The 21994-nt window shown below is 45.6% G+C and overlaps 2 protein-coding genes across 5 annotated transcripts in view; both read left to right on the top strand.

Annotated features, from left to right (window-relative positions):
- Nucleotides 1-12012, top strand: part of RALGAPB (Ral GTPase activating protein non-catalytic subunit beta) — an 82779-nt gene extending 70767 nt beyond the window's left edge. For all 4 annotated transcript variants that reach the window (XM_070420986.1, XM_070420985.1, XM_070420984.1 and 1 more), the window contains 4 exons: nucleotides 1519-1627; nucleotides 2429-2507; nucleotides 7292-7440; nucleotides 7908-12012. In XM_070420986.1, the coding sequence (XP_070277087.1) occupies nucleotides 1519-1627; nucleotides 2429-2507; nucleotides 7292-7440; nucleotides 7908-8101 (531 nt within the window). In that variant the 3' untranslated portion in view covers nucleotides 8102-12012. The remainder of the gene's footprint in view (nucleotides 1-1518; nucleotides 1628-2428; nucleotides 2508-7291; nucleotides 7441-7907) is intronic.
- A 2256-nt stretch (nucleotides 12013-14268) lies between these two features.
- ADIG (adipogenin) lies at nucleotides 14269-21514 on the top strand. The gene is made up of 3 exons (XM_070420981.1): nucleotides 14269-14430; nucleotides 18194-18320; nucleotides 19833-21514. Exons 1-2 carry the CDS (start codon nucleotides 14304-14306, stop codon nucleotides 18304-18306), a joined length of 240 nt encoding a protein of 79 aa, XP_070277082.1. The 5' UTR covers nucleotides 14269-14303; the 3' UTR covers nucleotides 18307-18320; nucleotides 19833-21514.
- Nucleotides 21515-21994: the final 480 nt, after the last annotated feature.

The raw sequence follows: 21994 nt of genomic DNA, 5'->3' as shown, positions 1-21994 counted from the left end.
CAGCATAGTTAGTTATTCCTTAAAATCCAAAGAATGAAAACTCTTAAAGCACATTGTTTTTTATTTACTACATACTGAATTTTTAAATAATTAACAAACTAAAAAAAGAAAAATCATTATCTCAATAGATGCAGAAAAAAAACAGTTGAGCAGGAAAAAGGTCAGTATATTAGGCAGAATTCAAAGATGACCCCCAATGATTCTTGCCCTTGTAGAATGTCATCCCCTTCCATGTGGGTGGAACTTTTGAATATGATGAGATAGACTGTGATTATGTTACATTTTATGGCAAAGGGGTTTTGTGGATGTGATTAGAGTTACTTTGAGGTAATCAAAAGGGGGATAATCCAGGTAGGCCTGACCTAATCACAGGAGCTTTTCAAGTCTAGTGCTGGAAGTCAGATGTAGGAAGTCAGAGATTCAAAGCTGATTAGGAGCCATGATGCTAAAAGAATAGTGTCTGAGAGTTGCCTGGGTATCTGTCACTAATTTGGGGAAAATCTCTCGGTCATTCATTTTCTGTGAATGTCATGATAGAAATAAGAATTTGGGGGAATTGTCATGGTCTCTGGTCATCTGGTAAAAACATGTATATTTTTGTGTGTACAAGCGTTATTTTTATTATTATTTTATCCTCACCCATATATTTTTTGATTTTTTTAGAGAGAGGAAGTAAGGGAGAGAGAGAAAGAAACATTGATCGCTTGCATCCTGTATACTGGGGATCGAACCTGCAACTTATATATGTGCCCTGACTGGGAACCGGATGTGCAGCCTTTTGGTGTATGGGATGATGCTCCAACCAACTGAGCCACCCAGCCAGGGCAAGCATCATTATTCTTAAAATTCAACTTCAGTTTGGGATTTTCCCTTCTTTCTGTACAACATAGCTATGTTTAGGGCTTTAGCATAAACTCGGGTCTGATGCATGCCCTGAAAGTAGATGAGACTCAGAGTGCCATTTGCTAAAGGGGAAACTCATAGTTCTGTTAGCCTTTCAAAGGAACTTACAGCTGGCAGGGAAGCCAAAGAAAACTGTGCATGATAGTGAAGACCTGAGCAACATTTTTTTTCTTTCTGCTGACAACACAAAAGAATTTTGGGGGGCTTCAATTGTAATTGGTATGAGAATGAGGAATAACTTGCTGGTGGGACATTTAAAAGATAAGGATTTCCAGGTAAATCAGTGATGTTACCATGATGAGGAAAAACACTTCTTTCTGGCCATATAGATGAACTCAAATCATAAATTTTCAATTATTAATTGTCAGTTTAATATAGTTTTTTTTCCCTTGAGGATTTTTTGTTCTTTATTTATTTATTAAATTTATTGGGGTCCTTTGAGGATGTTAGGCCTTCATTCCTCTGTTCTAGGTTGAGACTTAATAAAGGTAACTGATTTCCCAAGATCCGATACTTATGTCACTGGGTAGCTTGAGGACTGTATGATTATAGTTTAATTAAGCCAGTTCTTTTTTTTTTTTTTCCTCCTCTCCTGCTTTTCTCTGCCTCATATAGCTCAGTCCCAGTTCCAGAATGAAGAAGCTGCCTCAGGGCCGCCCCGTGCCTCCCCTTGGACCTGAAACAAGAGTGTCTGTAGTCTGGGTGGAACGCTATGATGATATAGGTACTATATTAAAAGGACATTGTCTATAAATAAAATTAGAATGACCATGACTTTCTAAAGGTCTAAAGGGAATGGCAGCATAGGCATGGTGTGGCGGCCAGAAGCTGGGACTGGAATTCAGCAGACCTGGGTCTGCATCCCAGCTCCACCACTCAGTTTCCTTAAGCTTTGGAGTATTTATCTGTTCAGTGGAGACACTCGTGTTCCCTAGTTCATAGTTGTGAAGATTTGATGAGACTAGTGGATATAAAATCTTTAGTTTTGCTTGGTATGGTATGACAGTTAATGGTCTATTGCCACTTGGTCCTACTCACCCCAGGATTTTGGGGAAGGGGGAACACTTCCCTCACCCTCTTCCCTGGAACCCTACTATCTAGATTTAGTGTAAAGATTAATTTATTCTTAGGAATTCTGCTATGGATAAGTTCTTTGTGACATTTATATAAGCAACATAAGAATCTTAGAAATGCATATTTAGCTTAGAATCTCATCTGGCTCAGAGTTTATGGGAAAGTGTGAGATTTGCTTTCCAGCCCCTCCACAACCCTTTCCAAGCCCTCAAAGACTACAGATCACGTTCTCTAACAACTATCTGCTTTAGATGAACTTAGCAAAAATAAGTGTTGAAGGAGAACTCTTTATTTGTGAGGAATAGTTTATATTGTAAGATTATATTGTAGGATAGCACAGTCCAAATATTTGTTGCCTACTTGTGTAGAAAGTTTAGAAAATTAGATTTCCTATTATTTGTTTGGGAAATAGAAGGGAGATATTAATTGCAATGCTATTATTTTCTTCCAGAAAACTTTCCCCTCTCAGACCTGATGACAGAAATCAGTACTGGTGTGGAAACTACTGCAAATAGTAGCACTTCTCTGAGGTACACTCTTATTTACTTGAAGTTTATCAGCATGTCTTTTAGAATATGTTGATTGCAATTTAATCAAGAAAGATTTATGAAACAAATGGGATGAAGGCAATCATAACCAAACAGTGGAGGGGGTGGGGAGGACCAAAGACCTTTGTAGATAAGTGCATAAGGTGATCAAATTAGCAGGATTTTTAAAAGGCATAATTAATTGCTGTTTTACATTTATCTGCAGCAAAAAGACAAATGGAGATGTGAAGGCATCTAAGTGTTAATGAAAACTGATAATAGGGTAGCAATCTATACTAATAAATGGGTAATATGCTAATTAGACTGGGTCGACCAGACATCTTTCGGTCATCCTGACAAAGCCACGGTGGTGGGGGCCGAGGCAGAGGCAGTTAGGGGCGATCAGGCCGGCAGGCAGAAGCAGTTAGGGGCAATCAGGCTGGCAGGCAGAGGGGTTAGGGGCGATCAGGCAGGCAGGCAGAGGAGTTAGGGGCGATCAGGCAGGCAGGCAGGTGAGTGGTTAGGAGCCAGCGGTCCCAGATTGCAAGAGAGATGTCTGACTGCCAGTTTAGGCCCGACATCCCCCAAGGGGTCCCGGATTAGAGAGGGTGCAGGGTCCTGGATTGGAGAGGGTGCAGGCCGGGCTGAGGAACCCCTCTCCCCCCGCATGAATTTTGTGCACCAGGTCTCTAGTATTAGATAAAGTAATGGAGTTAAATTGGTCAAAACATTCTGGACAGATAGCAGTTAAAATATCCTCATCACATGAGCTATTTAGTGGAAAAAATATTTTAAACTTTATTAAAAAATTGTTAAGATTTTTATTTTAGCGGCCCATGCACAAACGGGATAAGAAGAAAATAATATAATTGCCAGAATAGTCACAATGTATCTGTATAGGCTTTATAGTTTCAAGATTTTTTGCTTAACTGTTTTTGGCTTAAACAAATAACTTTAAAATAATTCCAAGGGTACAGTTATCATCTTCATTTTGCAAATGGGATAAAATATTCCTCATCATCACATATTCAATTAATGAAGGATTTAAGAATCTAAATCCAAATGCTAACCTCATCTCCCACGTCTCACAGAGCCACCCTTGTTATCAGGCTAAACCTGATATTTTAACTTTGCGTAAGTTCCTTCAGTGTACATGATCTGGTTTGTATTGCATGTAAGATGAATTTAGTCTAACATTGTTAGATTATTGTTGTAGAATGAAGTCAGTAAAAATAATTTATTTTATCATATTTTAAAATTTCTAGAAGAGGTCAAGTCATTAACAAAACTTCGTGTTTTTGGCCCTAGCTAGTGGAGGATTGGCCCGTGCACCAAAGGGTCACCATGGGTTCAATTCCTGGTCAAGGGCACGTACCTATGTTTGCAGGTTCTATCCCCAGGCCCAGTTCAGGGATCTTGTGGGAGGCAACCAATCGATGTGTCTCTTTCACATCACTGTTCCCCCCCCCCCCCCTCTCTCTCTCCATCTCCTCACCCCCTTCCTCCCTCTCTTCCTCCCTCCCTCCCTTCCACTCTTTCTAAAAAAAAAAAATCAATGGGAAAAAATACCCTCTGATGAGGATTAACAACAAAAAAGGAAAATTTTTTTTTAATTTTTAAAGTTATTAAGCATATTCTAATGTCTAACATGGTACAGAGTAAATTGTCAGGAGCTGGTTTTTTTATGCCAGGGTATTTTAAAGCAATTTACTAGGTGTATCGGTTAATAATGCGGATTTTTTTCAATAGATGGAGTTACACATATGTTGATATATGCGATTTGATATGTATGCTATTTTGTTGTATTGACAACAAGCTTCAAAACTTCATATGTCAAATTTGCTGAAGGTGTTAACATCATAGATATTTTTACACTTAAAAATGTCGAATTTTGTGCCAAAAAAAAGCATTTGCAGGAAGTTTTAATTCATTATTTTGAAAAAAAGTGCAGCTAAATACTTCGGGAAGCTTATGGTGAACATGCTCCATCTCAAGATACTTGTGAACGTTGTTTTAAAAGTGATGATTTCCGCCAAAACCAGTTTGGCTCAGTGGATAGAGCGTTGGCCTGCAGATTGAAAGGTCCCAGGTTCAGTTCCGGCCAAGGGCATGTACCTGGGTTGCGGGCACATCCCCAGTAGGAGATGTGCAGGAGGCAGCTGATCGATGTTTCTCTTTCATCGATGTTTCTAACTCTCTATCTCTCTCCCTTCCTCTCTGTAAAAAATCAATAAAATATATAAAAAAATTAAAAAAAATAAAAAAATAAAAGTGATGATTTCAATGTGAAAGACAAAGAACGTCCAGGTCAACCGAAAAAGTTTGAAGACCAACAATTACAAGCATTATTGGATGAAGATGCATGTCAAACTCAAAAACAACTTGCAGAACGATTAAACGTTGCTCAGCAAACAATTTCAGATGGTTTACAAGCAATGGGAAAGATTTTGAAGGAAGGAAAATGGGTGCCACATCAACTGAACGAAAGACAAATGGAAAACCGAAAAGTCATCAGTAAAATGTTGCTTCAACAGCATGAAAGAAAATCTTTTTTGCATCAAATTGTTACTGGCGATGAAAAGTGGATTTATTTTGAGAATCCCAAATACACAAAATCATGGGTTGATCCAGGTCAACCGTCAACATTGACTGCAAGGCCAAATCACTTCAGAAAGAAGACAATGCTCTCTGCATTTGGTGGGATCAGGAAGGTGTGGTGTATTATGAGCTTCTAAAACCAGGTGAAACCATTAATACTAATCACTACCGACAACAAATAATCAGTTTGAACCACGCTTTGATTTTGAAATGACCAGAATGTGCCAGAAGACACGGCAAAGTAATTTTGCTTCATGATGACGCACCATCACACACTTCAAAACCAGTTAAAGACACATTAAAACAGTGGTTCTCAACCTGTGGGTCGCGACCCCTTTGGGGGTCGAACGACCCTTTCACGGGTCGCCTAAGAACATCGGAAAACACATATTGAATATATAATTACATATTATTTTTGTGATTAATCACTATGCTTTAATTATGTTCAATTTGTAACAATGAAAATACATCCTGCATATCAGATATTTACATTACGACTCATAACAGTAACAAAATTACAGTTATGAAGTAGCAACGAAAATAATTTTATGGTTGGGGGTCACCACAACATGAGGAACTGTATTAAAGGGTCGAGGCATTAGGAAGGTTGAGAACCACTGCATTAAAAGATCTTGCCTGGGAAGTGTTAACCCACCCGAGTATTTACCAGACCTTACTCTTTCAGATTACCATTTGTTCTGATCAATGGCAAATGCACTTTCTGAGCAGCACTTCAAAACATACGAAGAAGTGGAAAATTGGGTCTCTGAATGGTTTGCCTCAAAACAAGAAAACTTCTATTGGGACGGTACCCACAAATTACCTGAAATATGGGGGAAATGTGTAGCTAGCAATGGATATTACTTTAAATAAAGCACTTTTGATGTTTCTCTTGAAATTATCCTGTTTTCTTTAATTACAAAATCTGCATTATTAACCGATACACCTAGTAGAGATATTCGAATGTTCTAAGTATTTGAGTATACATCTCTAAAAATTTAGAACACTTTTTAAGTAGATAAAGATAACATTATCATGATAATAAAGTTAATGAAAATTGCTTAATTTCATCTAGTGACCAGTTTACATTAAAATTTCTCTATTTTCCCTAAAACATCCTTTATAGCTCATTTGTTCAAACCAGAATCTATTCCCAGATCTTGCATCTAGTATTAATTCCTTCAGTCTCTTTTACTTCAGAACAGTCCTGTTTTTATTTTTCCTGAAGAGACTAAAGTAGTTTTCATGAGATGGATTTTTCTAGAACTTCTTTGAAAAGAAACATTTGTCTTACACTCATTTTTGTTAGTGTTTTAATATTTTTATGTCAAAAATTCTAAAATGATTAGACAATTTGTATTTAATTCGTACATTAGCAAAGTTTAGGATTTGTCTTGAGGCTAGAATTAGTATAGGATTGATTTTTAGTTAATGTCTTGAAAAGTTGACTCACTGTTGCTTTGGCCAGCATCACTTTACCTATATAGAAGGAAAGCTCATTGTGTTGCAAAACAATTAGAAGCAAACAAACAAAACACCAACCCTGACATGTAACATCACAGAATCTCACAGGCATCTCTAGATGCACTGGCATATACCTGACTCGTGATGTGTCACTCGGTCTCCCAAAGGTATGATTGCTTTCTTAGCACCTGTTACTTGTTCAGAGGCTTTAATGGCTTTGGCTCTGCCAAGATGTCACCATTTATCACCTTTGCCCAGGAGTCCCTCCTAACTTCCTCCCCCATCCCCTGAAAAAAAATTTTATCAGGGGTTCCCATGAGTCCCATTTTTGCTTTGAGGTGCCAGTGTTGACTGTAGTGGAGTTCCCTGCACTTGTCTCAGCTCACTTTTGTTTCTTATAAGGAGGAGGAACTGAGTGCAAGTCCCCATAGCTGGTTGCTAGATTCATAGCTCCCCCAATAGATTTCTCTGGCCTTTTCTTCCGCTCCGTGTCCCCAGTGGTTTTCTAAGCACATTTTTAGTGCCTTTTTTGTCATTTCAAAACACCCAGCCCCAGTGATGGGTATTTAGGGTCAGGTGTTGGGGTGTTTCATCAGGGGCCTCCAGGAAGAGGCCTCAGCAGACTGACCCCTTGGCTTTTATCAAATTCTGCCTGAAAACAAGTCACTAGGTAGTCTTATATTACACATTACTATTTGGGGTAAAAAGTGTTTTCCTTTTTTAAGATCTACCACTCTTGAGAAGGAAGTTCCTGTCATCTTCATTCACCCTTTAAACACTGGATTATTCCGGATAAAAATTCAAGGAGCCACTGGAAAATTTAACATGGTCATCCCTCTTGTGGATGGGATGATCGTCAGCAGGCGAGCACTCGGTAAGGTCTTCACATGTGGTTGAAGGGTTGTTGTGTCTTTTTTTAAAATATATTTTCATAAGCCAAAATGAAGTAGAAATAAGGAAATATGTTACTAAATAGAGCCCACATGTAGAAAAATGCTGTGGTCTTGTTCAAAAGGAAGCAAGCTTTGAAGTGTGCTTAACTAGTAAGTATGTATAGAACTATAATTCACAAAATTCCAGTATTGGAAAGTGAAGATAGCTGTTTGTAATCCAGGGCAGGAACTGGGTCATCAGACCAGATTTTTATTCTGTTTTTCCTTGTCCTTGTATGTTTCTTCTGATAGTTTTATCTTCATCGAGCTCTGTCCATCTCTCTGGGGATGGGAAGAGCTTTGCAAATGGGCTGATAGTTTGAGTTTGTGGAGAATAGTTCACTTCAGTACTGAGAGTTCACCTAGCTGACTGATGATTCACATTGTTTTAAAACCTTCTGTTTTCAAGGTTTCCTGGTGAGGCAGACTGTAATTAATATTTGTAGAAGAAAGAGGCTGGAGAGTGACTCCTACAGTCCACCACATGTCCGCCGGAAACAGAAAATCACTGACATTGTCAACAAGTACCGGAACAAGCAGTTGGAGCCAGAGTTTTATACTTCACTTTTCCAGGAGGTTGGACTCAAGAACTGTAGTTCTTAGACTCTTGAACTGTCTAGGATTCTTCAACTCCAGTTTGGGGCTATAATATCAAAGTAAAACAATTTGATAGGTGATCACTGTAAAGATAAAAACAAATCACTCCCCAAGAGCTTACTGTTTAATCACCAGAATAGAAGAAACACATTTAAACACTTCTGATAGAAGACTTCCAGCTTTCTAGTGAAATGGGCTCCAGACACAATCATATTCCTTCTGGTAATGATGATATACATTTTAGCCATAAACTTTCTTTTAAAAGTGACAATTTTAGTTAAATCTGAGCCTTTTGAGGAGAAAGGCTTTTATGCATCTCAGTTAAACACTTGCATTGGTAGTATCAAATTTGCAAATTAGAAGTTGAAGATAATTTTATACCTCACTTTTTAGGAGGTTGTGTTCACAATTAAAATCTGTCTCAGAATCTTCAGGACCTTTGAAGACTCAAGTTGATAGCATGGAGGAAAAGGAAAGAAATCTCAACTTTCTGCTCACTCATTAGGTCCATTTGTCATCTGTCTGTCATCCAGCTGTCCAGCTGACAGAAAAGGACTTGTTTTTGGCTCAGATATGAAGTCTGGCGTTAAAATCTTTCATATTTTCTCTCCACATTTCAAAAAGTTGTTATGCTCATTACTGCACAGACCTGTCTGAAAGCCTCGTTTCTGGGCAGCCCAGGAGCAGATCTAATATGGAGGCATGGCCCTGTCCTTTAATAGGGGGACAGAAGGAGTTTGTGGGGTTAGAAGTTGTAAGACAGCAGTGATGCCTCCACTCTCTCCAGTATTGTCTAGTTTGGTGACACAATGACAGGGTAAACATTTGTAATTCCTTGGTAATTTCTTGGTTAAATAGTAAGAAATATAAATTCACAACAAGGGTTGAAAATTATTTGGTTTCATTCATTGTCTCTTATTTCAGGACCAAGCAGGAGACTGCAGTAGTTTGTGAAGGATTCTAATTTGGGGTTCAGGAAATAGCCTCTCACCGCTACTAATTCAGATCTCTCCCAGAGAACTTCTGGATTTCATCACTGTTGACAAACATTAGTGACCACCTCCTTGGGTGGCTGCTGTGAAAAATGGCTATTGTTGTCATATTTTCTGGACTTTGCCAGCTGAAGGCACAACAAATCCCAGCCTGGGTTTTGGAAATACTTGTTACCCTCGCTGCTACTTTTCTGCCAGGGATAAATGTTTTGAGGTGGCCAGACCCAGAACATCGATTACAAGGATTCCTGTTACAGCTCTAGAGTAGACACTGCTTATTTCTCCTATTCTTATGCACTTTCCTCTTTATTAAGATCATTTTATGTTAAGAAAATAAGTGACATTTAAAGTCCAAAAAGGAGTGATCACAGTTGTATTAGGGGTGATTTCTCACCTGAAGTCTGTTATCAATAGATTCTGTAGGTTAGGGATGCAATGGTCTGTTTGGTTTGATGTTTTGGTAATTAGGGGGCAGAGGATAGTGTGTAGGGCCTAATTCCCTGTGCAGATACTTCTGTTTCAGAAGTACGTATTTTGTCATGTATAAGCAAGAAATGTGGGCATAGTGGCTCCTGGTTTTAAGTTTGCTATACTTTTTTCTTCATGTTTGTTTTAAGCTCAGGTAAAACCTATGACTCCATTTTCCATTCAGGGTATGATGTTATTCAGTAATTGATTTTCTTTGTAATCTGGGCAATAAATTGATGTTTCCAGGTGGCAGCATGGAGGAGGGGTATGTATGATAAAGTTTAGGAAGTTCTACTCTAAAAATGTTTTAGTAGCTCAGCAGATATAAGGCGAGGTTTAACAGTTTTCATGGAAGTTCCAGATTGACCGTTCAAGGGGAAAATGGGCCCTTGTTCTAGTGGTTGTGAACAAAGAAGGCTATAAATTGATGTGCAACTTATAACATTCCAGAGGTTAAAAATAGCTGATGTAGGTGTACTGCCTCAGTGAGATTTTTCAGATAAACCTTTTACCTTTGGCTTAGTTTTACTACTGTCAGCAAAATGTACTGTGGTGTGCATGTTGCAGGTAGGCTTCCTGATCCTGTAGTTTGCTATAATTTCTGGCAACTCCTTGTAATTCGAATGGCTTTGATAAGTGAACATCTGTGTTGAATGGAATTTGTGACCTGAAAGATCTAGTGGTCTCCCAGGGAAGGAGGGATGGATTCAGGACTATGTAAGGCACAAACAGTATGAGGTACGCGACTTCGTCAGGTGCTGGTTCCTTCTGTTCAAAATAACATCTGCTTTTAAAAGGAGGTGTGGTAAGAGCCTTGCACCTTTCACTAGAATTACGGGTTTGAGTTCATGGTCACTAAGGTCACCTACCTGCCTTTGTTAAAGTCACTTTGAGTAGAATAACGGCAGAGGAGCATATTTAGTCCCTAGTAACGGTTTTTAGAAGTCCACTTTATAAGCTTGCTAGTATGCACTTATAACCTTTGGAGGGAAGCCGGGACCGCTTGGGCCTGTGGCTTAGACAGTTTAGTTGCTGTATGCGACAGGTGCACTGGGAGGTGGATGAGCATGGCATTCATGACAAGAAAAGCATTACCCAAGGGACAGAGTCAGGTAGTCCCTCATCCTTCTAGCTTGCGCTTGGTGATAGAGGCTTTCCTCTTCCTCTCTTTGGAAGCACTGAGGACAGTAACAGGGCTTTTGCCTTTTTAACCCTTTCCTTGTTCAGCCAACTTTCCCTTTTGTTCAGTGCTTTCCCCTAAGTGCCCCCTTCTCCTGCCCATTGGCTGTTTGACAGGAATAGTTACGTTGTGGCTTGACACTACTCAGACACACACTCAAACACACACATACACTCACACACGCACACACATGCGTGCGCGCACACACACGCATCCATGCTGCTCACCATTTCCAGGTCCTCTACTTCAGGGCAACCCATTCTCCTCTGGCCTCATAAATACGAAAACCTACAGCTTTGGCCAGTAATGTCGTGAGGTCTTCACAAACGGTTACTTCTACGTGCACGGAGGAACTCTGTCAGGTTCTGCAGATTGCTATTTAAAAAGGCAGAGTCTTCAAGAGTATTTATTTTTACTGGCAGGTGAACTTTACCCAAAGTGGGAGTCAGCATTGCTCAAAGGCTTGGTTTGTAAAAAGTAGATGGTAAAAGGTGTAATAGAGATAATTTGACACTCCTGCTGGCAGTAGTTCTCCATTCAGCATTTAAAAACCCATTCAGGTTATATCTTCCTTAAAAAAATGGTTCATATGTTTACATGAAATGATAAGTTGCATTAGATGGTCTGTTTTAAGGATTTCCATGACAGCCTCTTTTCCTGAGACAGAGAGATTGGAGGTAGTCCACCCGCTCAATGTGGAAGCAAACGGGGGTTCTTTTCTTGGTAGCTAAAGAAGCCATGTACTTACTGTATAGTGTTTTTCTCAAGAGTATCAACTCATGTTCTTCAGATGCTTTTCTTTTTTTATAATGGTGAGGGAAGAGGTATAATTTGGGATTCCACAGTGCCTTGCATATAGTAGGCGCCCAATAAATATTTGTTGAAGCAAACCAAGTTTCCCAAGTCCTTGTCTCTTGCAGTGACCAAGGACATCTTTCTCCTCCGAAGGGCTTGGCAGTTGTGGCTAAAAGATAAGCAGTATCATTATTTGCTTGAAACCATATATACAATTTGTATGAATTTCAATATGTTGCCAAGACATGACCTTTTTCTTATTGTATTTTCTGTAAATATTTCTGGCTCTGAACTGTAAAGTAAAGGCGAAATGTAAATATGAAGGCGCCGTGTCCCTCGCCTCCTGTGTTTTCTCTTCGTTGGTTAGGGAAGAAGGCCCAGAGGCTTGTTTGTATTTATGCCGATCCTTTGTTCAGAAGAAACCCATGGAATATTGAATGTAATACATTTAGTCAATTAAATTTTAAGGAGATTCTTATCTACTAACGTCGTATGTGCTTTTGGTCCTAGGCCGGGGTTTGACTCCTGTGTGGGTGTTCTAACTTACTCTTTCCAATATTAGATCTGTGCGGTTTCCTCCTGGTTTGGGGGAGTCTCATCAAGTACTCAGACTTGGTCAAAGTATTTGGCTTCTGTGCTGGAAGGATCTTGTGTAATGAAGTCCCTGCCAGCAGAGGCCACATCCCAGGAGCAGCAGTCCCGAGACACATGGAACGCACTGTGCTCTCTGCCCACAGAGGACTGAGCTCTGCCAAGCTGGCCAGTCAGGAAAGTGGGGGAGGTTTGGCTGCAGAGGGTTCCATGGGGCCAGATTAGCATCTTAATGCCTAGATGACACATGGGTGGTCATGCTGCCCGAGGTGGAGATGGGTGCCTTTGCCTAGAGCCGCCCCCTCCAGCCTGGCACTGATTCCATGTGAAGTTAGTGTGCGGCCCCTGGACTGTGCCAGGGAGCCACCTCCCTGCAGTTGTGTCCACACCTGGGTCTTGAGTGGCACAGCCCATCAAGGCACTGCTTCTTGGACACGCATTCTAATACCATCTGCCCAGACTTCCTCTGAGGACTCTAGTTGTCCCACATCTGGGCTAAGACTCCCTTTAAACACACTGGCCCTCCAAGCCCCAGCTCTCCCCTCTCTTCCCTCCTCTCTAGCTATCTAGCTATCTATTTAATTAAGTAATCCTCACCTGAGGACATGTTTAGAGGAAGGGGCGGGGAGAGAGAGAGAGAAACATCGATGTGAGAGAGAAACGTCGAGTGGTACATGCCCTAACCAAGGATGGAACCGACAGCCCAGGTATGTGCCCTGACAGGGAATCAAACTGGCAACCTTTTGGTGCACAGGACAATGCTCAACCAACCGAGCCACTCTGGCCGGGCTCCCCTCCCTTGTTTGTATTGTGGCTGGCCCTCTTGCCCTTCTCCCCAGGCTGGTGGCTTCCTAGAAGGGGGTCCTTTCAACCCATGTCTCCTTCTAGGTCTCCCACCCACTTTGTGCAGCTGCTCCCCCAGCTTGGAACTGGGTCTGCCCAGCTTTCCAACCTGTGCTCTGTGAAATGCTGTGGTCTCGAAATCAAGTCTGCAACAGAATGGTTGCCCATTAATGTGTTGAGTCCCGAGCCTCAGCCCCTGGAGGTTCTGACTTAGTAGAACAGGGTGAACATGGGAATCAGCGTGTTTCCCAAGTATCCTGCACCCCCCACCCACCTGCTGCCAGTGACAGGCAGGTGGTCCAAGGACCCTCTTAGAGAACACCATGCTGCTGCCTCCCTCCCACACAGCAGCCACTTGTGTAGACCTCCTGCACCCACCAGGCTCCAGCTCAGGGACTATCAGGCTCTGCGAGTTCCGGAGCCTCCTGCCCCAGGGCCTGGCACATGGAGGTTCACTTCATGAATGAATGAGTGAATGAGGGGGGTGGGAGGAGGTAAGAATGGCATTTGAGAGTATTCTGCCCACTTGGGAGATGAAGGAACAAGGTTAAAGCCTTAGAAGCTCCTCACTGAACTCCCTAATAAGGAGAGGTGCCAAAGCTTCCTGATTAAATAATCATTTATGGAGGGCCTACTATTTGTTAGAAAGTTTTTAAGTGTCAGCCTAGTGACCCAATCTGGCCCACCAGACTTGTTTTGTTTAGCCAACAGTATTTTAATGTTTGATTCAGTATTTTTAAATTGGCAGATTTCACATAAAAACTCCGATGCTTTGGCTGTCTTGGAAGTCAGAAGAGCTGGCTGTACTGGACCTGCACTTCCCACACATCAGTTCCTGGGACAGCTGTCTGCTTTATAGGCTCTACGCTCCATCCGGTTTGCAGTCCCCACCACTCCCACAAAGTGTAAGTGTGGACACATGGAGCCTGAATTTTGGGACCAGGGACCTAGCTGGCTCCTAGAGAATTCTGTGACCTCAAATATATGAACACCCACCTGCGGGAGTGCTTATCCCAGCATTTGCTTTTCTAACTTTTAGCAGCTTGGTGAGGAAAGAATTATTCCCATCCTACAAGAGGATCCCGGAGGTGGCGCATGAACCCAACAGCAACTTAGCTGGGATTCAAACCCAGGCCTGCCCGGGCTTACTCTCACTGCCCCGGCTCCTGACCATTCATCTAAATAGCTCTCCCTTCCCTGAAGGACACTGTAACTTCCTTGTTACGTCACCAGCTCAGTCACAATTGGTTTGAGAGCAGAGCATGGCCCAGCCTACCAGATCCCCAGGGCAGCGCTGCCAGCCCAGCTCAGGCTGGCCCGGCTTGGCCTCACACGCACCATGAAGTACCCTCTGGTGCCGCTGGTGAACGACCTCACGTTCTCTTTCCTGGTGTTCTGGCTCGGCCTGCCCGTGGCCTTGCTGTTGTTCTTATTGATCGTCTGGTTTCGCTTCTTACTTAGCCAAGGTGAGCCACCCAGGCTGGGCCCTAATCCTGGAGCTGGGCAGGGGTCTGGAAACCACTGCGGAGAGAGGAGCTTCTTTGGGGGCATTTTCACTGCTGGCTCAGAGCCGACAAGTGGTCACCTGAAAGAGAAAATGACTAATTTGGTGGTTTAGTTTCTTAGAGTCCAAGGGTGAATCCCTGAGTTCGTCCGAGAAGCAGTATGTGTGTGTGTCTGTGTCCCCTCAGGGCCACGGCTGGCATGTAAGGTCTTTGGTGCTAGCCACGGCCCTCAGAAAGTGGTGACCCCTCTGGGCAGATGAATTAGTAGAAGGTGTCCCTTCCTGTGAGTGCAGCCAGGGCACAGGCTCTGAGAGCAGAGCTAGGCTGGGTTTCAGTCCCTCTCACCCTTCAGCTCAGTGCTCTTGTGCAGTAAACACTGCACAGTGGGAGGTGGCAGCCTTAGGCATTTATCAGGGGCCAGTGACCACTCACCCTTTTCCCCTGGACCATACATCAGGGAGGACCCCAGTTTCTCTGGGACATAGGATCCTGAGCGCAGCATGCTGGGGTGGAGCTGGCCCCTGGAAGCTGGGGGTGGGCAGGGATGCAGTTTGGCCATGTGGCAGGAATGACACCTTGCCCGTCCTGTCTCCCTGGGCTCTTCCTCGGGACAGCTTGACCTCCTACCTCCTGCTCCTCAGCCCCATGAACTTTGGCCAACTGGGCAAGCAGGGAGGGCACTGAGTGTGCTGTCACCTCTGGTCAGATGGCATTGAGACGGGGTGAGGAGTTCACCCCCTAAACTACCCCATGATTTCAAATGTGGGGGTCATGGTGTAAATATTGGGAGCTCCTGGTGAGAGCTTTTAGAGTATGATCTCCTCATTCCCAGGATACACCGTGGCCCTCGGGCATCAGGCAGTGGCTGGTGGAGTCAGCACATGTGTCTGTGTAGTGGATATAACAGCCGTCGGTCTGGAGTCTAGGGGATGTGGGCCCAGATTCCAGCTTTGCCCCTCAACAGTTCATAATGACAGCTGGGCTTTTCTGAACCTGTGCACTAGGACTTGTGCTCAGTACCTGATGCGTAATGTTTCATTTAACCCCAGAATAACCCTGTGAAGTAGTCCTTACTGTACGACTGAGGAAACTGAGGCTTGAGAGAGAAGCCACCTGCCCGAGGTCACACACCGAGGGAGTAGTTAAAACTCTGGCACCTACCAGCTGTGTAGCCCTGGACAAGCCCTCCCCAAGTCTTGGTTTTCTCATCTACAAAATGGAGATAATAATGGTCCCTGCCCTTTTGGAGAGATGCACAGCAAGGGCGGGGCACACAGCACGGGTACACATAGTAGGTGCTTGCAGGCTGAGAAATGATCTAGTCCATATTGGTTTTGTCAGGGTAGGAGGAAGAATAGCAGTGGCTTTGAGTGGCATCTCTGGAAGGGGAAGGTACATCTTCCCTGAGGTCTAACGCTCTGATTTCCTCCAATTCATTCTCCTTGGAGGCCCTGCTTGAAAGCTACCTGCACCTGCTCTGCCCCACCCCTTCTCACCTTTCTCCTGAGAGGCAGTTTACCTGCTGACATCTCACCTGAAACAACCAATAAATAAATTCTTTTTGTTAATTTCTTTGGTTAATCCTCACCTGAGGATATTTTTTTCATTGAGTCTTAGAGTGGAAGGGAGGAGGGAGAGAGAGAGAGAAACATCGATGTGAAAGAGAGAGACATCAATTGGTTGCCTCCCAAACGTGCCCCAACCAGGATTGAACCTGCAACCCAGGTACATGCCCTTGACTGGGAATCGAACCTGCAGCCCTTCAGTGCACAAGCCAACGCTCTAATCACTGAGCCACGCCGGCCAGGGTTCTTTTGTTATTTCTGGAATGAACAAAAACTGTCCTTAAAGTGAGTGAGTGGCCCTTCTTCACCGTCTCTGTCTTCCTGGAACTCTCAGTATTACTGCGTCTGTTCTGTCCTTGTGTTGGGAACTGGTCCAAATCCAGGGTCTGGGCCTGCCAGGCTTTGGTGGGGGCTGGGGTTTGCAAGACCCTCCTCTGTGGTTTAATATCTGTTGTGGATCTCTTTATTGGAGTCATTTCGGTCTGGAATCCAGTGGAAAGCAGACAAGAGTAGCTCTGATTCCCCTCCAACCCTGCCTGGCCAGGCTCCACGGGGCAGTTTCAGGGCATAGGAGGCAAGGGTTGAGCAACATACCTCGTGGCCAATGTGGCCAAGGAGTATGCAGTTTCCCCAGTCGAGGGGGAAGCAAGTGGGCGGAGAGAAGGAAGCTTTCTGGTGAGCCCTGGGAAGCTGGCCATGGGGACAGCATTAACCCCCCTGCCGTTATATAGCGAAGAGGACCAAGCCAGGCGTGTCCTTCAAGGGGAAGACCCTGAAATTTGCAGAAAGAAGAGGGGAGACCTCCAAGTAAATGGACTTAGGGCTAAAACAGAAGTGGGCACCATAGGCTATGCCTGTTGAGGGTCCTGACCGCTCCTCAAGCTGGTCCTTGGAGTGAGTTGTTAATTTCGAAGCTGCCTTTGAGGTCCCCGACCTCAAACAGGTGCACCCAATGGAACACATGGCACCTAGTACAGGAGGCACATTTGAGTCCAGCAGGACCACTTCCTGGCTGTGAGCCTTCCCCATTGTAGAATATGAAGAACATCGATAATTGCCTCAGGAAGTCGTTAAGAGGGTTAAATGAGAAGAGGTATGTAAAACACGTAGCACATAGTACGCATTCAGAAAACAATCGCCATATCTAGTGAAGATCAGCCACTTCAAGCTATGGCGCTGATTTTTAACTGATAACTGCCAACACTATTGAATGCCCGTTTTACAAATCTCACTTCAGTTAACCCTCGTTATAGAAGAGGCTATTGTTGTGCCCATTTTACAGATGAGGACAATGAGGCTCAGTCTTTTCTAACGTCGGCTCTTGGTCTGCAATCTAAGGGCCTTTTTCAGCCTTCTTTACTTCTTTGCAGCTGGTGAAGTAAGAGTATATGTAGTAAGAAAAATAACAACCTCCTCGGCCCTCTCGCCTTTCTCCCCTTGCTTCCCAAGGTAAGCCATGTGAGCAAGCTCATGCACCTATTTAATGACACCTTCAAGTTTAAAATAAATGGAGGAGGGAGTATTCTTTGTTTTCCTATTAAAAAAGCGGGGGGAGGGAATTCTACACATAGATTCCTCTGAAGTTTGCTTGAAACACATAGACATCCTGCAAGCAGAAAGGAACAGACCCAATGCAGTTACTGTAATAACTTCATAACCTGCCACCGGATGGACGGGTGGGCCTCCATTAGGTGTGACTGTGCCACACTTTGACCAACTGGAACTCTCACAGTGGACGTGCACACACATGGTTTCTAGGGTGCTTTGTTGTGTGTGTGTATTTTACCACAAAACGGCTGCAATGGAAATCATTGTACTCAGATATTTGTGAATGAATGGACTGGTGGACAAATGGATGGTTGGGTTCGTGTCTCCTCCGTGCCTGCTTCTGGTCCACACCCAATGCAGGTAGGCCGTTTGCTCATCTTAGGGTCCTTCCCTGTTTAGTAGTGGACAGGGCCTCTTGGTGAGTTACAGAGCAACCTTTTTGATCCCTGGTCACCATTCCAGGCCCTGAAGTCTTCCCGGGGTCTCAGGGCTGGCCCCCTGGCCTCAGACAAGGCTGCAGGGATGCCCAGGCCTGGCAGGGGGCTCCTTGTGGATCAGGGATAGGAGACAGGATGTGACCATCCAAGAAGCCTTGTCTTACTCCTCCACAGATTCAGAGGAAAATGAGTCGGATTTGTGCTTTGACTGGGAGCCATGGAGCAAAGGCCCAGCCGAGTGGGACAGTACACTCCAGAGCCAAGAGGAGGAGAGGCCCGGCCAGTGAGCCTGTTCTGCCAGGTGAGGCCCTTTTTGGGAGATGGCGGGGGGAGGCGGGGGAGGGCGGCCTCAGAGACTGTCCACAGCCTCGGGCAGCTGCCAGATGGACAGCTGACTCCCTCCGCCATTGCAGAGCTTGCCATCTCTGCCGCGTCGGAGAACCTTCTGCCTCATTGTGTGGGAGACCTGTTCTTGCCATGTGGGAGCCACCTTACTAAGGTCCCCCACCCTTTGCTTCTTGGCCTCACCTCCTGCAACTCTCCCTGGGGGCTTTGCCCTGGCTGTTGCCTCTGCCCGGAACCCTTCTCCCCTAGACATCTGCGTGGTGCACTCCCTCACCCCTGAGGTTTTGCTCAAATTCACTCTCTCACCAGGGTCCCCCGCCCCCCGCGACTTCCCTCCTTATTACGGACATCTCTCCCAGCTTCACGGCCCCCCTGCTCTGCTTTCCCTTATCTTTTGCCATGGTGGGGGCTCAATGGATGTTTGTAGGAGGGATAAAATAATACTGATATTATGCCAGCTGACACTCCTTGGGTACCAGGCCTGTGCTGAGCATTTCCCTCTCACAAGTGCATTTATGAAAGCCCACAAGGAGGATGGTATCCTGGTGTCCATTTTACAGTCGAGGATGCAGAGCGGCAGTGCCGCAGGTAACGTGCCCAGCGTGAAGGAGCCCCGCAGCTGTGCACACCCAGGCGGCCTCATCCAATCCAATGGGGCTAAATGCCATCTCCCCGCCAGGGACCCCCAAATGTGTGTATCTCGCCTAGTCTTCCTTCTGAGGATGGGATGGTTTATTCCCTTTGCTAAACCCAACAAAGCAAAACCCAACACATGACCTGCTAACTTCTCTCCATCGCCATGAACAGCACTCCCATTGCTGGTCTGGCTGCACAAGCCCCATGTTGGGGGTCAGCCTCATGGCTCTCTTTGCCTCCCACCCCACATGCAGTCCTGCCCCATCCTCCATCTCTTTCATCATCTCTCTCTTCCCCTGGCCATCAGGGCCTGCTCTCCTCCGAAGTCTGCCCCTGCAACATGTCACTACCCCCTGCTCTGCCCCGTGGGTCACAACTTGGAGCCCCTGCCAGTCCGAGTGGAGGAAGGAGGTGGGGCTGAGAAGCACGGGCCCTCACGTGCCCTCAGTTACAGTGATTCTTACCCTTGCCGGGTTACAGCCTTGATGGTTGAGGCCCCTTTCCCCACAGTCCTGTGCATGGGGCCAACTTCACGGGGCATGATTTGTGTGGGCATATGAGGTCCCATGTTCAGCAGAGCCCATCTTGGTATAATACTAGGCTGTTGCTGTCTTGAAATTTTTAATAATTTGTAACAAGGAGCCCATGTGCTCATTATTCATGAGCCCCACAAATTATGTAGCCTGTCTTGCTTGCATACAGTTAGTGGAATAAGAAAAGGAGATAGTCAAACTCTGCTCGGGGACCCTGTCCATTTACACAGAGCACTTCCCACTCCCCCCACCCCCCAATATCTGTCCCTCTCTTACTCTCATTCCATTGTCATCCCTAGACCCAACCTGCCAGTTGCTCCCAGCTTGGTTTTCCTGGAGTCCGCTGGGCAGTGACAATGGCCCAAGTGGATGGGAGAGACTCGCCAAGGAGGGGAGAGGACTTCAGCGACTGAGGCGCTTTTCTGGGACGCCCACCTCGTTCCCTCCAAAGTCTCCGGAGGACCCCCAGGTCTCGGGGAAGAGCCCGCAGCTGTGAAGACGGTATAAGCAGTCACACGGGGAAGTTGGCCAAATGAATTGAGAAGAGGTCCTCGGGCAGGGCTGGGCCTGAGCGTGTGGGTCCATATTAAAGGCAACAGGGGCTGCCTGAGCTCAGGAGACCCTGATGCGCGTTCTGGGCCTGACCAAGTCCATTCATTCACAAGCTGTGGGGCCTGGGCCTCCTGACCCCATTTGGGAACCCGGACCCTCCTTCCCGTCTGTTCAAAGGGCTGGGGATCTTGCTCTGAATCTCCATTGTCTCATTTCAGACTCACTCCTCAGTTAGCCTTTAGGCTGATTTTAACAACGTTGACTTTATAAACATCTGCAGCGTATCTACCATACACCTGGTTGTTTTAAGAAGAGCTCACATTTAATGAGCGCTTACTATGTCCCAGGCGTTTTTCTGTGTACTTCACACACATTGTTTTTAACCCTCACAAGAATTCTATCAGGTGGGGTCACAGATGGGGAAACTGAGGCACAGAGCAGTCAAGTAACTTGTTGAATTGCAGTGGTGGAGTTGGGGTGTGAACCTAAGCCCTGCGACTCCAGAGCTGGCCCTGGCCCACTGGGCCGATGGTTCACCAGGTTGGATTGTTGGGGGCAGTCATGGGGAGGCACTTGGAAGAAATCCCAATCTGTCCTTGTACCCCCACCAGCCCCCAAGAGGCAGCAGGGTGGGTGGGCTGTAGAGGGGACAGGCCTTCCCGAGTCTCACCAGATGTCACCTTTGTCCCCTCTTTCCCTCTTGTCACACATTCCATCAGCCACCGCAAGCAGAAAGAAGGGAGCCTGAATTATTGGCTGGTCTCCCGGAGTTGGGTCTCCCCTGCTCTGCCCTTCCTGCCCGTTAGTCTGAACGATCTATCCAAAGCACAGATCCAGACACGCCATCGTCTCCCTGCGTAGGGCCCTCTGAAGCTCCCTATGGCTCTGGGCTAGAGCCAGGTTCCTCGTGTGGTGGGGAGCCGCCCTTTGGGATCTGAGCCACCGCATTTGCTGGGTGAGGTTTCTGTGCTCACCAGCAAGGCTGCTGTGAATACCCTTGAACTTCTATCTTTGCACACAAGTATGCTGCTGTCTGTGGGATAAATTCTGAAAGGAGGACTTGTTGAATATAATATCTGTGCCTTTACAGTTTGCAGATACTGCGAAATTGTCTTACCAAAAGGTGGCACCGAAAGTGTGTACAAAAGTGCCTGTTTCTCCTGGCCTCTGGCCCATGAACACCCCCTAAATCAGTGATCGCCAACCGGTGGTCCACCGACCACTGGTGGTCCCTGAGGTCTGAAAGGTTGGCGACCGCTGCCCTAAATAACACCCTCACACACCCCCACACTCACCACACTCACACACACACTCACACTCACACACACACACACCCCTCTCTCTACACACGCTTTGTTCTGGCTGATGAGCTTTGTCGCTGTTTTGCTGGGAGCTTTCCTGGTGTTGAATAAACACTTTTGATAACAAACCTCCCCTGTGGCTGAAGCTTCCTCCTGGCTTGTCTGGCATTTTCTCCAACCACCCTGCTCCCTGTCAGCCACTGCCCTTCCCCCTCCCCCCTCCCCCCATTGGCCATTGTTCAGCCTCTGTGCTGACCTAGAAAAGTCAGGTGAGTCACGCCCCCCCCCCCCCCCCCCCTCCAGCCACTCTGGAGGAGCCAGAGGAGCCTTGGGGGCTTAGACCCCAAGGGGAAGCTGGCACAGCCAGTCCTGCAGGACATCTGGTTGCACTCCTGGGATCACCCAGCAGCAGGCAGGGGCCATAGCTCCTCAGGGCCACTGGCAGTTAAGTGGTGAGGGCTGTGAGGAGATGCCCTCCTGCTTTGAGTGGGGGCTGAGACCCTGGGTGTGGATTGGGGCCGCCTTCCTGGCATTTTGTCCTGTGAGGCAGGAGACGTGTGTGTCTGACAAACACACCTGTGACCTAGTGATAGCCCCCGCCCCCCCCA

The sequence above is a fragment of the Myotis yumanensis genome, unplaced genomic scaffold (genome assembly GCF_028538775.1).
Source record: "Myotis yumanensis isolate MYYU_CA2020_CCGP unplaced genomic scaffold, mMyoYum1.0.hap1 SCAF_7, whole genome shotgun sequence".
In the NCBI taxonomy this organism is placed as follows: domain Eukaryota; kingdom Metazoa; phylum Chordata; class Mammalia; order Chiroptera; family Vespertilionidae; genus Myotis; species Myotis yumanensis.
This window is presented reverse-complemented; position numbering and strand designations above follow the sequence as displayed.